This window comes from Lepidothrix coronata, unplaced genomic scaffold, assembly GCF_001604755.1.
Source record: "Lepidothrix coronata isolate B3197 unplaced genomic scaffold, Lepidothrix_coronata-1.0 Scaffold41, whole genome shotgun sequence".
Taxonomy (NCBI): domain Eukaryota; kingdom Metazoa; phylum Chordata; class Aves; order Passeriformes; family Pipridae; genus Lepidothrix; species Lepidothrix coronata.
Window position 1 is genome coordinate 299835 of NW_016690221.1, and position 18656 is coordinate 318490.

Genomic DNA, 18656 nt, shown 5'->3' on the forward strand with positions numbered 1-18656 from the left:
CCTGTTTTTTTTTTTTTTTTTTTTTTTTTCCCTGGTTTTTTTTTTCCCCCTTTCCTCCACCTCCTGCTGAAGCACAATACGATCTCTGCAAAAATTTGTCTGGACAATCTCAAGCCAAACCGAGTGTGGGTTTCGGTATTTTTTTGATTATTCTTATTTTTTATGGGGTAATTTTCTTTTTCTGTTCCTTTTTTTTTTTTTCTTGTTTTATTTCTCTTTCCAAAGTTCCTTTCCTGAAATCCAGGCAGGCCATGAGGGAGGCACTGAGCTCTGGCCTCCCCGAGCCGACCAAGCTCCGTGATGCCGTCCGGGAGCTTTCCTGCTGCGCTGGGAGCGAGCCTCAGATTTGGATCCCCTCCCAGAGGGAATGGGGTTTGCGATACCTCCATTTTTTTTTTTTAACGTGTTCTTATTATTTTCATTATTTTATTTTTTATTATTTTTTGCTTTCTTTTCTCTGGAAGTCTTTTGAAATCCCCCCTCTCCGTGGCGCCCGGTCTCCTGCTCCCCAGCACGATCGGCTTCGTCACGGCAATTCCCAACCAGGCTAAACTCCATTAAAAAGATCCATACAATTAACAGCCGAAACTCCCATTAAACCACAGCAGTGGGATAGGCAGGGGTATTTTTTTTTGTTGTTGTTTTTTACGGCTTTAACAATATCGCCTGGAATGATGATTGCTTCCTGCTACCGAGGGGCCCTTTGTAGGTTAGCATTTGCAGTGCTGTTGGTGCGTGGATTTTTTTTGTTGTTGTTGTGGTTTTTTGAGGGGGGTTGTTTCGTTTTTAGGAGGGGTTTGGAAGGGTGGAAAGCAAAGGCTTGTGCAAGGGGTTAAGAAAAGTGGGCAGGAGGCGAAGCCTTTAAATAGAGCCAGTTCAAACCGATCCTTAAATACCGCCGGGCTGAAGAAAGAGACTCTTGAATCTGTCCCAGCGTCCTCCGAAAATAAATACGCCCCTGTAAAAATAGCACGATTGGCCATATTTGAGAATCCAGTTATCGCCGGCACTGACTCCTTGTTTTTCCCGTACCCTCTGCTCGTTCCGGCAGTCGAGCTCTGCCCCAGCGCCAAAGTACGGACGCCTGGGCTGTGTCCAGTGACCCCTGGACCTTCTGCTCCTCTCTGGGGGCTTTCTGCTCCCTGGTAGTGTTTTGGACGCTGCTGTGCAGGCTGAGGGGATGGGGACAGAAGCCCCTTTGTTGGAAGCTCATGGAGGGAGGAGTGAGCTGGAGGCTGAGGCGGGAGATGAGCCGGCCCTCGATGCTGGGCTGCCATTCCCTGTCCCCTGGTGGGCAGGGGGGTTATGGGGGCTGGGGAGCAGCGGGGTGCTCCCGATGGGCCTTGTCGAGGGACAGGGGAGGAAGGGGACTGTTTGCAATGGAATTTCATGCCTGGAGGTTGCTGGGAAGACCTTGCATAAAAAAAGGCTGCAACCGATGGAGTGGGGCAGTGGAGTCTATTGAGCGGCTCAAAATATGAGGGTTTTGTTGTTTTGCTCCTTCCCTGCCCCACTGTATTCGGGTCCCAGTCTCAGCTCCATCCTGGTGGAGTGTGTTGTTCTTGGCAGCCTCTTGTGTTTTGGGGGAGGTGGAAAAGGCTCCCCCAGATGCGATTGCAAAGGGCTGCTCTGGGAGCGTGTCCCTGCCAGGCAGCAGCGGGGCTGTGTGTGAGGAAGGATCACCCACATCCAAAAAAAGATTCTCTGAGTTTAAGATAATAATCATAATAATTAAAAATATGTTTTTTCCTGTATGCTGAAGTATCCTTTCTTGGGTGGGGGCTGCTGGAACAGATCTGTTTATATATAAAAGGATTCTCAGCCTCTTCCATTAAAATATGCTTCAGGAACACTTTCTCCTGCCTGGGAAAAGGGACACACAGCAGTATGAGCAAAGCTGACTATGTTAAATCCAGCTCCAGAGTAGTGGCTGGAAGGAAAGTGGTCAGACAGAGGGGAGAGATTCTGGTTTCCTTGTTTTCCTACTTTAACATTAGCATGTGCATTCAAATGCAGGGATTTAAGGCAGATTGGAGACTGTCCCTGCTTCCCAGGCCTGCCGTGCCCAGGGAGAAGTTTTCCAGTCAGCTGGGCCAGGTAGGAGCATAGGAAAAGAAATAAAAATACCCTTCCCCCCAGGATAGCGCTGCTGTGCCAGCAAAATCCCGCTGTAGCCATCCTTATAATGGCAAAATGGTGCTTTTGCTGAGCCCGCAGATTTTGCAGGAGGCCTTGCTGTCGGCAGTGCCAGCGGAAGCACAATTCGCTCATCCGACTGCATCCATGCTAAAATTGCTTTGCTGATAGAGATACCAGGATATAGCATGGATTCAGTGCCGGACTGATCCGTGCCCCGCTCCTTCCTGTAACTTGGCTGGGGAGGATGGCAGCTCCCAGACCCGCTCAGACGCAACTCTTTTTGGTCACGTTTTGATGCTGCAAGGAAAATACCATCGGTGTTTAATGGCCCTTGAAATCGCGGTTCCCCCTCCCTGCCCGCCCTGGGGGTGGTGCGAGGGGCTGAGCGCGGGGGGCTCCTTGGGGCAGTGGCTCGCAGTGTAACACCAGGAGGAATGTGGACGGGCTGGAGACCTGCCTGTGGGGATGTTTCTCCTCCCTTGGGGCCCTTGTGAAATTAGATGCTTTTTGATACATGTTTTCAGGCAGAGCAGTGGCTGTGCTTGTCCCGGTGGGACTCAGGGAGGTGATGCTGGCCTGGGTGTTGTACTTGGTCCCGTCGCACTCTCCTCTTCACACCCGGCATCCCTGGGGGTGGAGGAAGCGCTCGGCCATGAAGTGATGTCCCTGCAGCTCCCTTGGGCTGGCAGCCAACTTGCAGGCTGTGAGGGAGGCAGGAGCAGTGTCTTCAGGCTGAGATGGTGGTGGAAAAGGTACTTGGTGCGTTTTTGGGAGTCTCCTACCATGCGCTCTGGTTTTTCTCTGATGTCCCAGTGATTTTCCTGAGGTCCTGGTGGTCGAGTGGGTTGTGTGGTGGCGTCTCCGTACTTTGGGAGGGATGGGAAGGACTGTCCACCCTGTCCTGCAACACCCCATTGAAGTTCCCATCCCGAGTGCTGGTAGCTGGTGGTGGGGACGTGTGGCTTGGAACATGGACAGGAACCCAAGGGCAAACGTGGTGACGTAAACTTGCTCGGAGCAAGGTCCTGTGGGATCCTCTACTGTATGAGGCTTTCTAATACCTTCCCTAGGTGAATGAGTGGGAGCCTGTCCCTGCCTCTGGTACACAAGGTTGGTAAAGGTGTGATTTATTAGCAGCCCTTCTCCTACCCAGCACTGAATCTCCTTGGTGGGGTTGGAAAACCACAGGTTCCATCCCTGACTGATGTTGTGCCAGAGAAAATCTGATCCGGAGAATGAGCCGGTACTAGAAATCCTAGCTGGTGGTGGCATGGGGCACCAGGCAGGTCCCTGGTGTTGGGGACAGGCTCCTGCTCTTTCCCAGCACAGCAGCTGTTGGAGAAATGGAAATCGCTGGGAATTAATCTCACTGCAGACGTGGCTACCAGAGCAGGGCTTTCGTAAGGGAAATTTTAGATCTCCTTCCTAGGATAACCCAGGGTAAGGCTGAAATTAGTTTATAATTATCCAGTAAATAACCCCCCATCTTGTCATTTCACCATCTTCTGATGAATATGGAAATGAACATTGTTGAGGGGAATTAACGTCATTACGGCAGCTTTCCAGGTGAGCGCCTTGCGGTTCTGCCGCGGCTGCAACCGGCGGGCGGGTGTCGGATCACCTCCTGGAGCTGGGGTTAGCGCCGACGAGTCGGAACAAGGCCCCGTGTGTTTGCACCGTGTACTAAACTGGTCCAGTTAATGCTTCGGGCGGGAGGTGGTGCAGGGAATCGGGGCCAGCCTGGCATGTGCTGACACGAAAGCTGCCGTGCCGGGATGAGGAGATGTTGGTCTGGGTTAGGTAACGCGATCCAGCATCGCCTGCTTGAGGTGCTGAGGACAAGGGAGTGCTTTGTTCGGCCTCGTTGCTGAAATGGAGAGCACAGTGCGCCCTGAACGACCTGAAAATGCAGGCGGGGTTTGGGACGGTGAAGAGCCTCACCGAGGGCAGCCCTGAACTCCCTGCCGGTGGAGCGGGGGTGAGCGAGCAGTGCTGTGTCTGACATTACAGCCCCTTGCTGGCTTTTCCAGCTGGAGATACTGTTTAAAAAGCAAAGTTTGGGAGTGGAGCACTCCAGCGTGGCTGCCTCACCCTGGCCACGAGGATTTGGTGGTTTCCTTCTCCCCATGTTTCCTCCTAGCCCTTAGTTTCTGGCTGGCTTCGCTCCGGGACGGCACAGCTGGATGCCTGCAGGCATCGCGATGCACCCACCGACGCCCTCTCTCCCTGCTGTTGATTTTCTTTGCTTATTGTTCGCTTCTCTCCGGCTCTTAAACACCAAGGGGACGGCACCACACAAACCCTTTAGCCCTGTCCACGTCCGTGCTGGCTGGGGGACGCGCGGCGGGAGCCCCCTGTATGGCAGCGCCGCGGCAGTGACAGTTGGGCTCCCTCCCCACGCCGCCAGGATCAGCTGTTGGGTGCACAATATGCTCCCGTTTCCCTCTCCAGCTGTTCGCTGATGGTTATGGGAAGCGAAAGGTAGTTGAGAGTTTGGTATCTCTAAATCAGGGAGGCGAACGGCAGAAAGGAGGGGCTGAGGGGGGGACTCGGTGTGTATGAGGCTGGGTTTTGTTTAAATCCAGCCAGACTTGAAATAGTGGCTCAAGGATTGAAGTGACCTTGGGAATAAATTTTATTGCCAGCAGTGGCCAAAGAGCCATTTTGAGGGAGCTGGATGCAGGCAGGCAAGCCAAACATGGTGGGCTCGGAGCAGTGTGCTCTGTTCAGGAGAGAATATGCTTTCTTATAGGAATAATGTAGATTTTAAGGCACTCAGCCTGTTTCTCTGGAGCTGTATCCCCGGCAACTTCTGCAAAGGTTGCTCCTGCTTCTACCTCCATCTATCTTATCCTGGTACATCTCTGACAGCAAACAACCCTTTTTACCTTTGGTGGTTACATGTATTGCCCCGATTCCCTTTCTGCCCCCATCCCATCTCAGCAGAATTCCCTGTGGCTTGAATATGCTTTTGGTCTATTTGATTTAATTGCTTTTAATTAAAAAAAAATTAAAAATAATAATTGGAATGGCCAGTGTGGTGGGGAGGAAGGGTTTTGGAGGGATTGGGCTCTGTGCTGCCTGCAGGCAGTGCCGGTCGCCGTGTGTGGATGAAGCAGCCCCTGCGTTATCATGTGTCGTTCTGGTGTTTGTGTCCTGGTCTGCTGAGTGGGGGGACATCCTACATGCCATGTCACATAGAAGCCAAGTAGATAATACTCCAGTGAGTAAAGATCCGGGCAGGTGAGTTCCACCTTGCTGAGGTGCTGGTGGAAGCCCCGGCTCCGAGGGCTCCTGGCATGTGCAGCCTGCCGGGGTTTCCCTTTGCAATCCCTGCGTTACAGCGGGGCTTTCTCCCTAATGAGATTAGTGACACAAAGCAGCAATTCTTCTGCTACTTTTAATGGATGTTTGGGGTTTGTGTGGAATCGGAAATTCCTACTTTCATCAGATGAGCTCTCTCTGTGACTATTTTGTGGACAGATCTTCCTTTCCTCGGCTTCAGGGCTGACATTATTATTGGCAGAAGTGTTTTAGGCTTTCCCCTCCCGACCCCTCTGCCTCCCCTCCTTTCCAGCCCCAGCCATGGTGGATTTTATCTTCTGTCCTGCTTTGAATCTCGCCATCAGCCCAAGCTGCTTCCATCTTGTGGAGGACTCAAAAACCTGGTGGCCTTCCCTGGACACACTAAATGCAGCTGGGAGGAAGGAGAAGTGCAAAAGTCACTCTTGAATTGTTCTTGCAGGTGCTCCTTGGTCTCTGCAGTTGAGATCTGGAAGCATTTTCGTGTGTGTGTATGTACATATATGAGGCACCCATTTAGTGCCTTACCTGGCAGAGGGCTGGCCATCCCTGCCTGGTGACATCAGGGCCAGCTTGGCAATTTGTCAAGAGCCCAAGGGCTGTGCTTCAATTTGAATATGGTTTTGCATAATTCATCAGGAATTAAACCACACCACCATAATATTTGCCTCTGCGTTTATCTCCTGTTATCGGCGGAGGGGAGGTGTGGGGTCCTGGGCGTTTGCTGACCACAGACACCCCTTTGCTTCATGGTTTGGCACTTTTTTGGTGCAGAAGAGCTGACGCAGACTGATGTTAAGGAGGATGTGGGAAGGACAGGAGCCTCTGGAAGGAAAAAGGACTGAATGTGGGGTCAAGAGGAGAGGCTGGGCAGAGGCTGAGCTTTTGAGCCTGGTTTTCTAAGGGAAAGAGGCTTATGGAGTTGTGATCTGTGAGTGGATCCCTTTCTTCCACCCATAGATGCCTGCAGCCTGTTGTTGAATTTCTTTTGGGGTGGTTTTGGTCCCTGCAGGAGGTCAGCACTGGGCTCTGGGAGAGGGATGTGTTCACTCCCGTGGCACACAGAGCACTACATGCAGGTACATCCAGCTTCACCTTGCACTTACCCTGTCCCGGCCGTGCTGTATCCAAGTGTGAATCATGAAGCTGGAGTTGATGAACACGTTTGGGTCACTGGCAATGGCCTTGCTCCAGCCCTGGGGTGTTTCTGGGAACCAGTTCCCTTTCACTGCCAGGACCCCCGTGTTGTGCAGTGGTTGCAGTGCCAATGCTGAGCACACACGTGTTGGTGATGGGATGTTCAGGTCCAAATGGGGGGCTGTGCCTCAGTTTTCCCTTGCAGTGCCACCCCCCTTTGCAAGGCACCCCAAGAGATGCTGAGCCACGGCAGCTGCTTTGCAAACAGGAGGGTTTATAATAAGCAGCGACGGAGGCTGCGTCTCCCAGGGCTTTGAGTCATCCTGGCTCGTGCTGACTGTGCCTGGCAGGGGCCTGGGAGGCAAAACAAACCCACATCCAGCTGCCACCTCTCTGCCAGATGTTAGTGGTGGGGTGACTGTTTGGGTTTCAGTGGTGGACCTACCAGGGAAGCAGATGGAGCTGCTGTAGGGAGATGCAACCTCTCTGGTGGCTGTGGTGAAACCCTGGAGAAACCGGTGACTTGGGGACTTGCAGTTGGGCCACCCGATTTCTGGAGGGAGGGGTGAGATGAGCAGCCCTGGTCTGGGGTTGTGTGTTTGGGTTTGCAGAACTGGGGGTGCTGAGGCTCCTTCCAGCACTCCCGGGCTTGGGCATGGTGTGGGCCGTTCTGGCCATGACCCCTCACCGTGCTGGGCAGGAGGACAGGCAGGGAGGAACCCGGGGTGATCCCACTCACCACCCCACGCAGAGGGAAGGCAGTCAGGGCAGTGGATGTCCCTGGCCAGCAATGGGAAGCCGAGGGGAGGAGCAGACGGGTGGCATTTACCTTTCAGTGGGCGCCCAGCGTGTGTGTCGGCGGGGCTGGTGCTGCCCATCACACAGCGGTGTTTAATTTCTCAATGGGAGGGCAGGGAGATGATGCTGCACAGTCCCATTTAACCTGCTGGTGACCTGATCTGAAGTCATTGTGGCTGAAAATAGACCGTGTTCCCTCCAGGGCACGGCTAATGGTGCTGGGAAAGCTGGGATCTCTCTTTGAAGGCTGATTTAATTGCTGCTGGCAGGCACTTGGGGCAGGTGATGTGGGGACCAGCACCCGGTGCCATCCCACAGTAACCTCCCCCCACCAAGTGCTTGTAGCTCTCCTGGCTCCGGCAGCGAAGGGTAATGAGCTGTTTTCTAACGAAGGCACGGGATGGTGTGTGGGTGGTGCTGGGTTAAATGTGCGGGCAAGGGCTCAGGGAATGGGGGCTCACTTGTTTACATTGTCTACTGCACTGAGTCTGGGTGATTTAAAAAAAAATACAATTTTAAAAAATGGGATGAGTTAAATTTCTGTGCTTAGGAAGGAGAGGGAGCACCTGTATTGAAAGTGTGGCAGGAGCAGAGTCAGTGGTAGGACCCCTGTGCTGGCCACCAGCGTGTTCACCGAGATGAAGGATGGACCAGAGCAAAGACGTTTTGCTGCTGTCCTAGAAAATCAGGAGAGGAAGGTGAGATGCAATCTAGCAGCCAGGTTCTGCATTCCTGGGCATTCTGCTAATCAGTTTGAGAGTTTAAATTATTATTTTTTCAATTTCCATACATTCCATTTTAGTAAATGTGGAGCTGAAGAACCCACTGAGTTGCTCCTTGCTGTTTGAGGAGAGCTGTGTGGTTGTGCAGTGAGAGCCTGGAGGTTTCAGTGGACCCCCGTTGGGGTGTCAGGTTTAATTATGCCAGTGGAAAAGGAGAGACATCCGACGTGGTGGTGGATTTCAGGCTGGGGGCATGTGGGAGAAGCTTCTGCTGTAGTAGCAGGCAGTGACCCAGGAGCATTGGCACTGGTTTGAGCATCAGGATTAACGTGGGACTGGATCGGTGCTTCCCAGATTCCATGTTTCAGGCTGCGTGGCCTGGATGTGCATCATGTCAAGAGTCCCAGTGGGATGGTTTCCATCCTGGCCCCTCCAGTGGGAGGAAAAACCACCTCTGTTGGAGGGGATTCATGTCCCCACCTGGGTGGCTTCTCACTGTCCTCATGGAGATAGTGTCAATGGGGAGCTGGTGGGAGATCTTATGGGTGTCTTTCTCCAATATAGGCTGGTATATACCTGTCTCCAGTGTGTGCTTGTATATACCTTGGATTGCCTTTGACTTGTGGCGTGGTGGAAACTGAGTCTGCAGGACGCCGGCGCAGAGTGGAGGTGTGAGCACCAGTCCCTTGAGCCCTTCCAGCCACTTCTTCCCGTTTTCTCCTCCTCCACCATCTCCAGGCTGTTGGGGCTGTTCCAGCTCCCGGGTGAGGAGGAGGTGAGCAGCAGGGCTCACTCAGCCTGATGATATTTATTTCCATGGAGCACGGAACCGCCTCCCCCCCCCTTGCCCTGTGGTCACACCCTGCCCATCGGTGTGCCCTGACTGCAGAGGAGAGGCTGGTGATTCACTGCAAGAGTAACACGGCAGGAAAATCATGGCACGGCATCGGCACGGGGCAGTGGCTGCGGGAGGGCCAGTCGGAAGCCCGGCGGGAGCGCGCGGTGTTCCTGTGCTGACGCAGCTGCGAGCCATAGTAAATATTGAGCAAGAGCCACTTAAAAATAAAGCAGCCTGGACACAAGATTCCCACGTGGAATAAAATAAAATTAAAAGAAACAATAGAGAGCCGCTCTGAGCTGGAGGGAGTACTCGCCTTGGCTTTTAAGGTAGTGATTTTTGCGGCTGAGGGGAAAAGCGGCGCGGCCTGAGGGGAAAAGCGGCGCGGCGGTGTTCGAGCCGGCAAAGGCCGGGAGTGTGGACCCCCTGCCGGAGGATGCTGTCTCCGAGCTCGCCAGGGCCCTTAGAAGATTAAATGGGGAGTTAAATTGCCCTGGCTGTTCTGGATCCCGGGGATGGGATCGAAGGCTTTCAGGGGATGTAGAGAATTGAGGCCATAAATTAAGGCTTTGAAGCAACTGCCAGTCCCATGGCATGGGGTGTTAATATGGCTGGGTCGGGTTTTGGGGTGGGGAGTGGTGGGTTGTGGCAGCAGCTTGGAGCTGCAGGGACAGGGTTGGGGACTGGCCACTGCTACAGTCCAGGCACATCTGATCCGGGGGCTTTGGTTTCAGCCTGGCTTGTTCAGGGGCTCGTATCGCTGGTGTCTCGTGTGTGGCACAGAGTCAAGGCGGCTCCGGTGCCTCGGGTGTCACTAGAGCTGCCCTGGCAGGCAAGGGAGGAGGCGGCAAAGATTTACATTGTCAGCACTCCGGGCTTGCAGCTGTTTGCAGCCATAAATGTGTGCATGAGGAATAGCTGCCCCCTGTGTGGGGCAGAGATGGGGAAGTGTGTGCTGGAGGGGGAGCCCTGAGAGAGTCTTCCCTGGGAAACCGCTGTTTCTGCAGGGAAAGGATTGGGCTCACTGATGACAGTGAGCATTGGCAGCTGGTGCTGGTATGGTGTCCGTCCTGCTGCTGGTGGGAGGGATACTCACTGTGCATGGACTTCTCCCCCTTCCCCTCCCTCCCTGGCGGGACTCATGAGGACATAAGCATTTATCCAGCTGTTTGTGGCGTGGACTGTTGTCCCAGTTGGCTGCCTGTGAGGCACTGCGAGCCGGACTGGGGAAGAGGTGACTGTGCTCCTGGCCAAGGGCGGCTGCAGCTCCTGCTCAGCTCCTGCTGAGCCCAGCAGCCAACTGAGACCCTGACTGCAGCGGGGCTGCAAATGTCCCTTGAGTGCCCAGAGTGGAAAACACCCCATGGAGATAAACCTAAAGCCTCACTGCTGTGTTTCCCAGCTCTGCTGGACTTGGATTGAAGAGTCCAAGGGGCCAAGCTTTTCGACTCAGGCCCCTCTGCGGCCACAGCCCGATGCAGAGCACTGTGTGGTGCCAGCCTGATTCCTGGCAGTGTGTCCATCCATCATGGCCTGGGGAGGATGGAGTGAGATGCCTGCGGTTGGAAATATTTCATAAGTGGCAGAAACGTGTAACGGGCAGATGGGGCAATGGGGGAGAGTTACTTCACTTTTCCCGGGGTGCTGGAGGCCGCTGGTCTTCCGGGTGACAGGGCTGTGGCTTCTCAGGCAAGGATGGCTCATGACCAGGGCTCAGCTTTGCAGCCAGGATCACACGTGGCCACCTGCTTGCCTCTGCAGGCCAGCAGGGCTGTGTTGGACCCGATTAAAGGTCTTTTCCAACTTAAATGCTTCTATGATTCTGTAACAGCAGAGACTGGAAATCCGTCCCAGAGCATGAGCAGCGGCTTTGTGGATGCTGCTTCTCTCTGGTGTGTTGGTGCTGCTGGCTGGTTTGGAAAACAAGGAGCCCGACCAGGAGTGTGAATTCCCCATTGAGTGGTGTCACTGTGTTGCTCCTACTTACTGTCCTTGACCCTTCATGGGTGTCCAGGTGAGCTGTACCTCTACACCAGGCTGGCAGCCAGTGTGGAGGGCAGCATGGGGATGCCATGAAGGTGCCAGCTGGTCACCTGCACGCGTGGTGAGATGGAGCAGTTTTCCCAGCACTGGCACACACCCATGTCACATCAGACATGTAGCCTGGCTCACTGGCCGCAGCTGTGTATGCAGGGGAGGTGTGTTCAGCTCCAGCATGTCACCTCCAGCATGTCCCCCTCCTGCCTGTCTCTTTCAAAACACAGACTTGGCTGACTTGTCCAGCTGGGACTGAATTTCAGGCCTGGGGTCTGGGGTGACCAAGTTGGAGGGAGTCCACAGGTTTAGAACCTCTGCCAGGGGATGCTTTCTGTTGGCTCCCTCCTCACGGGGAACTTTGGCAAACCCCAAGCGGGCTGAGCACGTGGGGCCTGTTTCCCTCCCACTTCCCCCAGCACGACCTCCCGGCCTCCAGACGTTTGGTGTGTGGTTTGTGCGGTCGCTGGTATCTCATCTCCTCATCGGTCACATCCCCTCCTGGTGGTGAGTCACCCGGCTGTACCTCTTCCCCCCAAACTCGTGCCGTTTTGGAGAGCTGGGCAAAGATGAAGAAGATGTTTTCAACTGGGCTGACACATCTGCACCTGCCAAGTTCCTTTAATAACAGCCCTTTGTGATTTATGTCTTGGTTGTGCAAAACAGGTATGTTTTATCATCTTGGAGCTGGGAGGGAGGAGGACAGGTGTGCCAATCCACTGTACCTGCTGCAGCATCACAGGGGTTGCATTTTGGCTGCTGACAGTCACCTGGCTGCAGGATTAAGGTGGCTTAAAGGAACTTATCTGTGCCCTAAACCCTTTTACCCTCAGAGCTGGGCTGCTTTGGGTCTTGTGTGCCCATGCTGGCATAAGTGTTGATGGTACCTTCCCCAGGCGGTCAGAGGCCGTGCTGATGGGCACACGCGCGTGTTTGGCGTGGTGTAACTTGGCAGGAAAGGAGGGCAAAACCAGTCTGGGGCTGGCAGTGCTGCCAGCTCACACCTCCCTGCCTTGCACTGCGGTGCCAGCCCGCCTCTGGGCAAGCAGTCGGCTGGAGGAGCGTGGCTCAGCCTGCCGAGACCTGTCGGCGTGTCCCTGGGCAAAACAGATCTTGTGCTGGTTCAGCAAACACTCTGGCCCCGGGCGGATGGAGATGGTTGTGGTTTCCCCTTTTCCCCTCCCTTTCTCCTGGCAGAAGCCCATGGTTGGGGTGAGCTGTGAGTTGCTCACTGCGGTAGAGTTTCTCCCCTTGGCATCGCTTTCTGGCACAGAGATCCAAGGAGGGAGTGACTTGCCTGCGGCCGCTTCCTGCGAGTGCAACTCCTCAGCACATGGAGGAGCAGCTTCTCCTCCAGGTCCTGCTCAGGGGAGCGGGGCAGCAGGTTTCGGACTGGAGGGCTGTAAGGAGGAAGGGATGCTCTGGCAGTGCCCCGGGGCTGGATTTGCATTGGGTTCATCCCCAGGAAGACTGTAGCTCGAATCCCTGCTCCAGCTCTGGTTCCTGGCAGGGAACAAGCCAGGTAAATACAGCCTGGGCAGCTTCTCTGGGCACTTAGCAAGGGAAAACAGCGTCACTGGTAGACCTGAGGCTGAGGTTCAGGTGGTGTTCTGTTTTTGCTGCTGGCCAGCTTGGTGATGCAGGCAAGTCATTGCACCTGCCTGTGCCTCAATTTCTCCACCTGCAAAGCTTTGGGATGTGCTTTGAGCTCCTGTGCTGGGCTTATGCCTCTCCAAGAAGCAGTGCTGCTGCCATGGACTTGTGGGAGTCCCTGGGAAGGGCTGCCTGATGGGAGGTGGTTTTGGGGCTGGGCTGGTGGCATCAACTCAGTTCTGCAGCTGTTTCCCCAGCTGTCACGGTGACACTGCCCTGCAGGGTCTCCAACCTGTCCATCTGAACCCGTCCCCATCTTGGACACTTCCCATTCCTCCTCGTGCTCCTGCAGCCCCAAGCTGAGGCTGGGTCACTGTAGTGGATGTGATAATGCTGATTGTGGCGGAAACCCCAGAACATTTGGGGCTGGGACTGACCCTGTGTTATTACTGGGTAGAATAAGATGGCATAAGCAGGGGGTTGCCCCAGTAGGAGCAGGGATGTAACTGGTACCAAAATGCCTCTGGGTACCAGTAGCTTAAGCCATGTGCAGGTGTCCCGGTGCTGGATGGCAGGGCTGCCTTGTGTCCCCTCCCTGGAGCTCTGCAGGTGGCTCCATGTTCTTGCACGATGTGCAAGTGGGGACATGCCATGGGCATCTGTGCTCAGTGGTTTCTGCAGCATGGGATGCGTCTCGCTGTGATCTCCATGCTGGTGTTCCCGCCTGTTGGAGCAGCTGCAGCTGGGACCGAAGTCTGGCTGGGAGAAGGGTCTCACGTGGGGATGTCTGCGGCTGGGGCCGCAGGGCTCGTGTGGCATGGGGTGCTCCAGGGGGTTTGCCATGCTGCAACCATGTGCTCTGCCAGATGGGATTCGTGTTCCCTGGGAAATGTGTCACTCCTGCTCCAGATGCTGGCTCGCTGCCAGCCCAGCCGTGCCGGAGCGGTGCGGTGACGGTGGCACGGCCGAGGCAAACACGCTGTGGAGCGGTACTGCTCACAGCTAAGCCAGGCTGAACACTTCTGGGTTCTACCCAGCTCTCTCCAGCTCCGGGAGTAAGAAAAGGTGTTTGGAACTGCTTCACTGTGCAGGTTTTGGGGTTACCAAGCAGTGGTGCAGACTTGCGTGTGCACTCTGTTACAGCACCGTGTGCAAGATTAAATAGCAAGATTTACCTGCTGGGGATGGGCTCAGAGTTGAACTTCCTGGGCACAGCAGCTCCCCTGGTCCTGCCCCTGGAGGGTTGGCATGTGCGGGTGGTGCCGCTGGGATCTGTTGGGCGATGGATCCGGGCCAGGAGCTGTGGGGAGCACCGCGTCGGTGAAGCACATATGCCGGGATGCAAATATGTACACGAAAGAGATCCTGGCTGTCTAAATAATGTGAAATATTGACTAGCTGTCGCAGATGGTGCTCCACGTGCAGCTTCGGGGACTGAGCTTCTCTGTCTCCCCTTGGGTTTTGGTGTGATGTTGTTTTGATCTGGTCGTATGCTGGACTCTTGACAAAAGTTGTTGCCTGGTTGCTTTCAGTGGGATCATGTAATTTTGGGGAAGTTGGTTGCTAATGAGGGCTGAGGGGAAGGGAGGAGGGTTGCAGAGGGCTCCTTCAGACTCTCTTGATGGCTTTTACTCAGTTTTTTAAATGATAGCACTGACTGGGATGCTGGTTCTGGCAGGGGTTAGAGTTTGTAGTGTTGCACGGGTGTCGTTTGGTGGCAGTGTTGGAGAGGAATTGCTGCCTGTAGCCAAGAGCATGTGTTATTACCACTATTATGGTGATTGTATTCACTGAGGAAGCACTGATGATGGTGATTTGCATGAGGATGTTGCTGGGGGGCCCAGTATCCAGGACATCATCCAGACTGCTGGGAGCAGGGCCTTGGGGACATGCTGCTTTCATATCAGCTCGTGGATGGGTGTCACGTTTTGTGCTCTTTTTTGCCTTCCTCTGGTATAAGATACTGGGTTTGGATGCAAGAAACAGTGCTTTGTGTGAGCTGCTCTGAAGGATGCTGTCATGTTTTCCCAAAGCCCATACCCAGTCATGGCCACCTGCAGCTGGGATGGGCTGTGCTGGCAAAGCTGTGCTGGCAAGAGGGTCTTATCACTGCTCTGGAAGTACGTTGGGGAGCGTCCTCACCCACAGGTTGCTGTGCTTGTGATAAAACACCTTATCAGCCAGGTGGTTTGGTTGTTCAGTTCCAGGTTAAGGCTCTGCTCGGGTAGCAGCATGCTCCGTTTGCTGCAAAATTGGAGCCCTGCAGAGGTGCCTGGGGCAATCTGGGGACCAGCAGTGGGGGATCAGTACCCAAAGGGGGGTCTCTGAGCAGTGCTCCTCGCGATGGGCTGTGTGTGCTGTGTGTTGTTGCCGTGTGCGTCCCCTCCGCCGGCGCTCCTGGCGCGCGAGGGACCGACAGCCACAACAGTCTGTGCTCCTGCGGGGCTCGTTCCAAGGCAGCGTGCCGCTTGGGATGAAACATGTTTCCCTCTTCTGTTTCCCATTTTCTGCAGGCTTTTCCCATCTGCCTAACGGTCTCTACCCATCGTACATTCCCCTGAGCCACCTCGAACCTCCTAGTGCTGGCAGTCCACTCCTGGCCCAGCTGGGACAGCACAGCCTCTTTGAATCACAGAAAGGTGAGTCTGGGACCCCGTGTGCCCTTTCTGGCCCTCCTGGTCACTCCTGGGTGCTCACCCTGTCCTTTGGGCTTGTTTGGCTGCTGGAGCTGCTGGGTGCTGGGGTGTTGGGGGTGAAGAGCAGGAACCCCCTGGACTGATCATCCAGGGATATTCCCTCGTGTCAGCAGTACCAGGGTTTTGGATGTAGCTGTGCTATAGGGAAGCTGGCCAGATCCCACCTTGAAGTCCCAGTGTGCATCAGGACAGGACTGTCCTGCATCCCACATGGAGAAACCTGCTTGGTCTCCTCTGCCCTGGACCTACCTGTCTGAGGCATCCTTGAAACCTGTTACTTCCCCATTTGCTACCTCTTGCCTGTCTCAAAAAACAATTTTGGTTGTTTTTGCTCTGCAGATGGGTTCTACCTGTCCGGCCACGCAGGCCAGTCTGCTTTGCACCCTCAGCCTCCCCTCTCAAGGACCGTGGGCAGCCACACGTCGAGCACTTTGCTCCGGGAAAAGGACCTTGGGCAGCTGCACAAGAGCTCGAAGGAAGGCCTGAAAGACCCCGGTGGGAAGGAGCGGGCATGCCGGAGCGATCTGTCCCTGCCCTTTGCCAAGAAGGAGAGCAAGCCGAAGGAGGAGCCCCGGCCCCGCAGTGTGGTTGACCTCACACAGGACACCAAGCCCGACAGCGACCGGAAAGTGAGTGTGGTGGAGAAGGCGGTGAAGGTCGGCGAGCGTCTCTCGCCGTTCCTGGCTGAGCACATGCCAAATCGGGGCACAGGCAGTGGGGAACCCAAGTCCAAGAACCCGCTGCAGAGCTCTTCCCTCAGCAACTGCAACGGCGGCGGGGACCCTGTTCTGAAGGTCCTGGGTGCCGAGCAGGACCGCTGTGCCAAGGATCCCGCTCGGCACGACGAGAACATGAGGCCTTCTGCGCACGCCCACGCTGAGCGGCTGAAGCGAGGGGAACCCCTCCTGCCCTCCGTGGGCGCTTTGCACGTCTCCTGTAGCTGCCCATCCCCGCACCCCTCGCAGACGGGGAAGATGACACCGGCCACAACATTCCCTCCGCAGCCCGTCCATTCCAGCATGTACACCATCTTCCCGCCGGCCAAGGAGCTGGGGAGGGAGCACAAAGTCATCGCCCCCACCTTCGTGCCTTCGGTCGAAGCCTACGACGAGAGGAGCGGGCCCATCCAAATCGCCTCGCAGGCCCGAGACAACAAGGTGAAGGACAAAGACCTCGGCAAGGTGGGGGTGCTGCAGTCACCCACGGAGCGGTGCCTTGCGGATGCCTCCCGCACGCTCTTGTCCCAGGACTTTTCTTGTCACAGCGATGCCAAAAGGATGGAGGTTCTGAGAGAGAAGGGCTCGGTGATCAGGACAAACTCCATGGCACTGAAGAGACAGGTCACTTCAGAGCCCTTCCTCAACCGGCCAGGGCTGGGCTCTCCGGAGAGCAGGGAGTTCCTGGCCTCCAAGGACTTGCTGAAGCCGAGTCCAGAGGCAGAACATCGCCCTTGCGAGCGGGAACGCTTCCAGCGATCCAGCTCCAAAGAAGCAGCAAAGGTCTATGGCACTTTGGACTCCTCCCGGCAGCACCTGGACCACGGTCAGCTGAAACCACCGGAGCAGAAGTGGAAGCCCTTTGAGATGGGCAACTTTGCCACCACGCAGATGGCGGTGTTGGCTGCTCAGCACAACCACGTCACCCGGGTGGAGGAGGAAGCCAAGAAGGTCTACCTTGACCCCAGTGGCTTGCCACGGACCTCGGTGGTGGGCTCACGGGGCGCCGCCGACGTCCTGCACCCCACCTCGCACGGCGAAGGGTCGGCCATGCAGAGCCTCATCAAGTACAGCGGCAGCTTTGCCAAGGAGACCGCGACCCGGCAGAGCTGCGGCAAGAAGAGCCCCTTCGGCGGTTTGGGCAACGTGAAGTTGGACTCTGCGCAGCTGGGAGCCTCCAAGGTGCAGCAGCTGCTGCTGCAGCAGCCAGCGAAGCAGCTAAAACGGGACCCTGAGAGACCTGAGAGTGCCAAATCCTTCGGCCGTGAGAGCATCGGCTCCCAGGGCGAGGTGGAGGTGAGGCACTTGCCTGTTGGCATCGCCGTGGCTGTGGCCCGGCAGAAGGACAACAGCAGCAGCAGCAGCAGCAAACTGGGGCCCAGCTTGGCAGACCGAGATCGCTCGCTGTCTCTCAGCAGCATCAAAGGTAGGTTCCCTACATGTGTCTTAGGACTTCCCTGTGGGATCTGTTCCCTGGGAAGAGCAGCCACCCAGTGCAGACTGTGTGCCATGAGCTGAGTTTGGCATCCTCAGCTCCCTTTGCCTCCCGTCACAGCCAAGGGCACGTTGTAAACCACAGTGGGAAGCAAGACTCCCTGTGCGAGGGGTAGTCAGTCCTCTGTTCCGGCTTCCATCCTCACTGTCCACCTCTCCATGTGTTTGATTCATTAGCAAAGGGAGTGACGGAAAAACCCCTCAAACCACCTTTGTGCTGGTGTTTTAATCTCACGGTTTTGATTTAAGCCATGGTCCCCGGCAGGAGGGGGATGGCGCCAGAAAGATTTTGGTGCTTGTCTTGGCTTGTGTAGCGAGATAACGCCCGGGGGCTGCCTGGCACGGGGCTCTGGTGTGCCAAGGAGCGATGCCAAAGCGAGCGGCAGGCGAGCGATGGTTGCCTTTCCATTTTCAGCCCCTGCCTTCCCCATTTCTATGCATTTGCCCCCCTCTCTTGAACCTCAGTGGTGAGAAGCAGTTTCTCTCAGCCAACAGCCCCTCTCCCCATTCCCATCGCCTCCCGATGCCCTCCCCACGGCCAGGCGGGAGCCGACCGAGGACCTCGTGGGCAGCACAGGGAGCTGTTTGTTCAGCCGTTCAATCGTCCCAGACGCTCCCAGCTTGCGTTAAATGTAATTTACTGAGCTGAACTAAAAGGCTGCAAACAAGGGTTGAATTCTGGCAGGCCTCTGGGCTCGTTGCTAAGTGATGCAGTTGGCTTTCAGACAGAAAACAAGACTGCTTTTCTCCTCCTCTCGCCCCCCAAATGCTGCCCCCCCTTTGTGTGCCAGGAGATATTCGTCTAATAACATTAGCTTGCTTGCGCTGAGTGGACGGTGCTTGAATGTTTAGACCTTTTAAGAAGGAGAAAGCAGGCTTTAGTTGGCTAATCTGTAGTATTTGGCAAGTAAAATGCAAGTATTTAGTACTGGGCATTGGTTGTCAAGGGAACGGACCTAAGCCTTTCCTCCATGCATAACTGATTGAATTTCTCTATGCAGTCCGTGCGTCATGTTCATATATATAGACAGAATGATCATTCACTGTCCGGACAATCATCGGTCTGTCCAGAAAAGGGACTGTCCTGTTGGCAGGATGGAGGCTGGGCGGGAATTAGAGGAATAAGAGAGAGTGTGTGTGTGTGTGTGTGTGTGTGTGTGTGTGTGTGTGTGTGTGTGTTTGGATG

General features: G+C 55.3%; 1 protein-coding gene across 3 annotated transcripts in view; it reads left to right on the forward strand.

Moving 5' to 3' along the window:
* The window catches only part of TNRC18 (trinucleotide repeat containing 18), a 55588-nt gene that overhangs the window by 1809 nt on the left and 35123 nt on the right, over positions 1 to 18656 (forward strand). For all 3 annotated transcript variants that reach the window (XM_017813401.1, XM_017813403.1, XM_017813402.1), the window contains exons 2-3: positions 15078 to 15203; positions 15600 to 17402. In XM_017813401.1, coding sequence (XP_017668890.1) covers positions 15078 to 15203; positions 15600 to 17402 — 1929 coding nt within the window. The remainder of the gene's footprint in view (positions 1 to 15077; positions 15204 to 15599; positions 17403 to 18656) is intronic.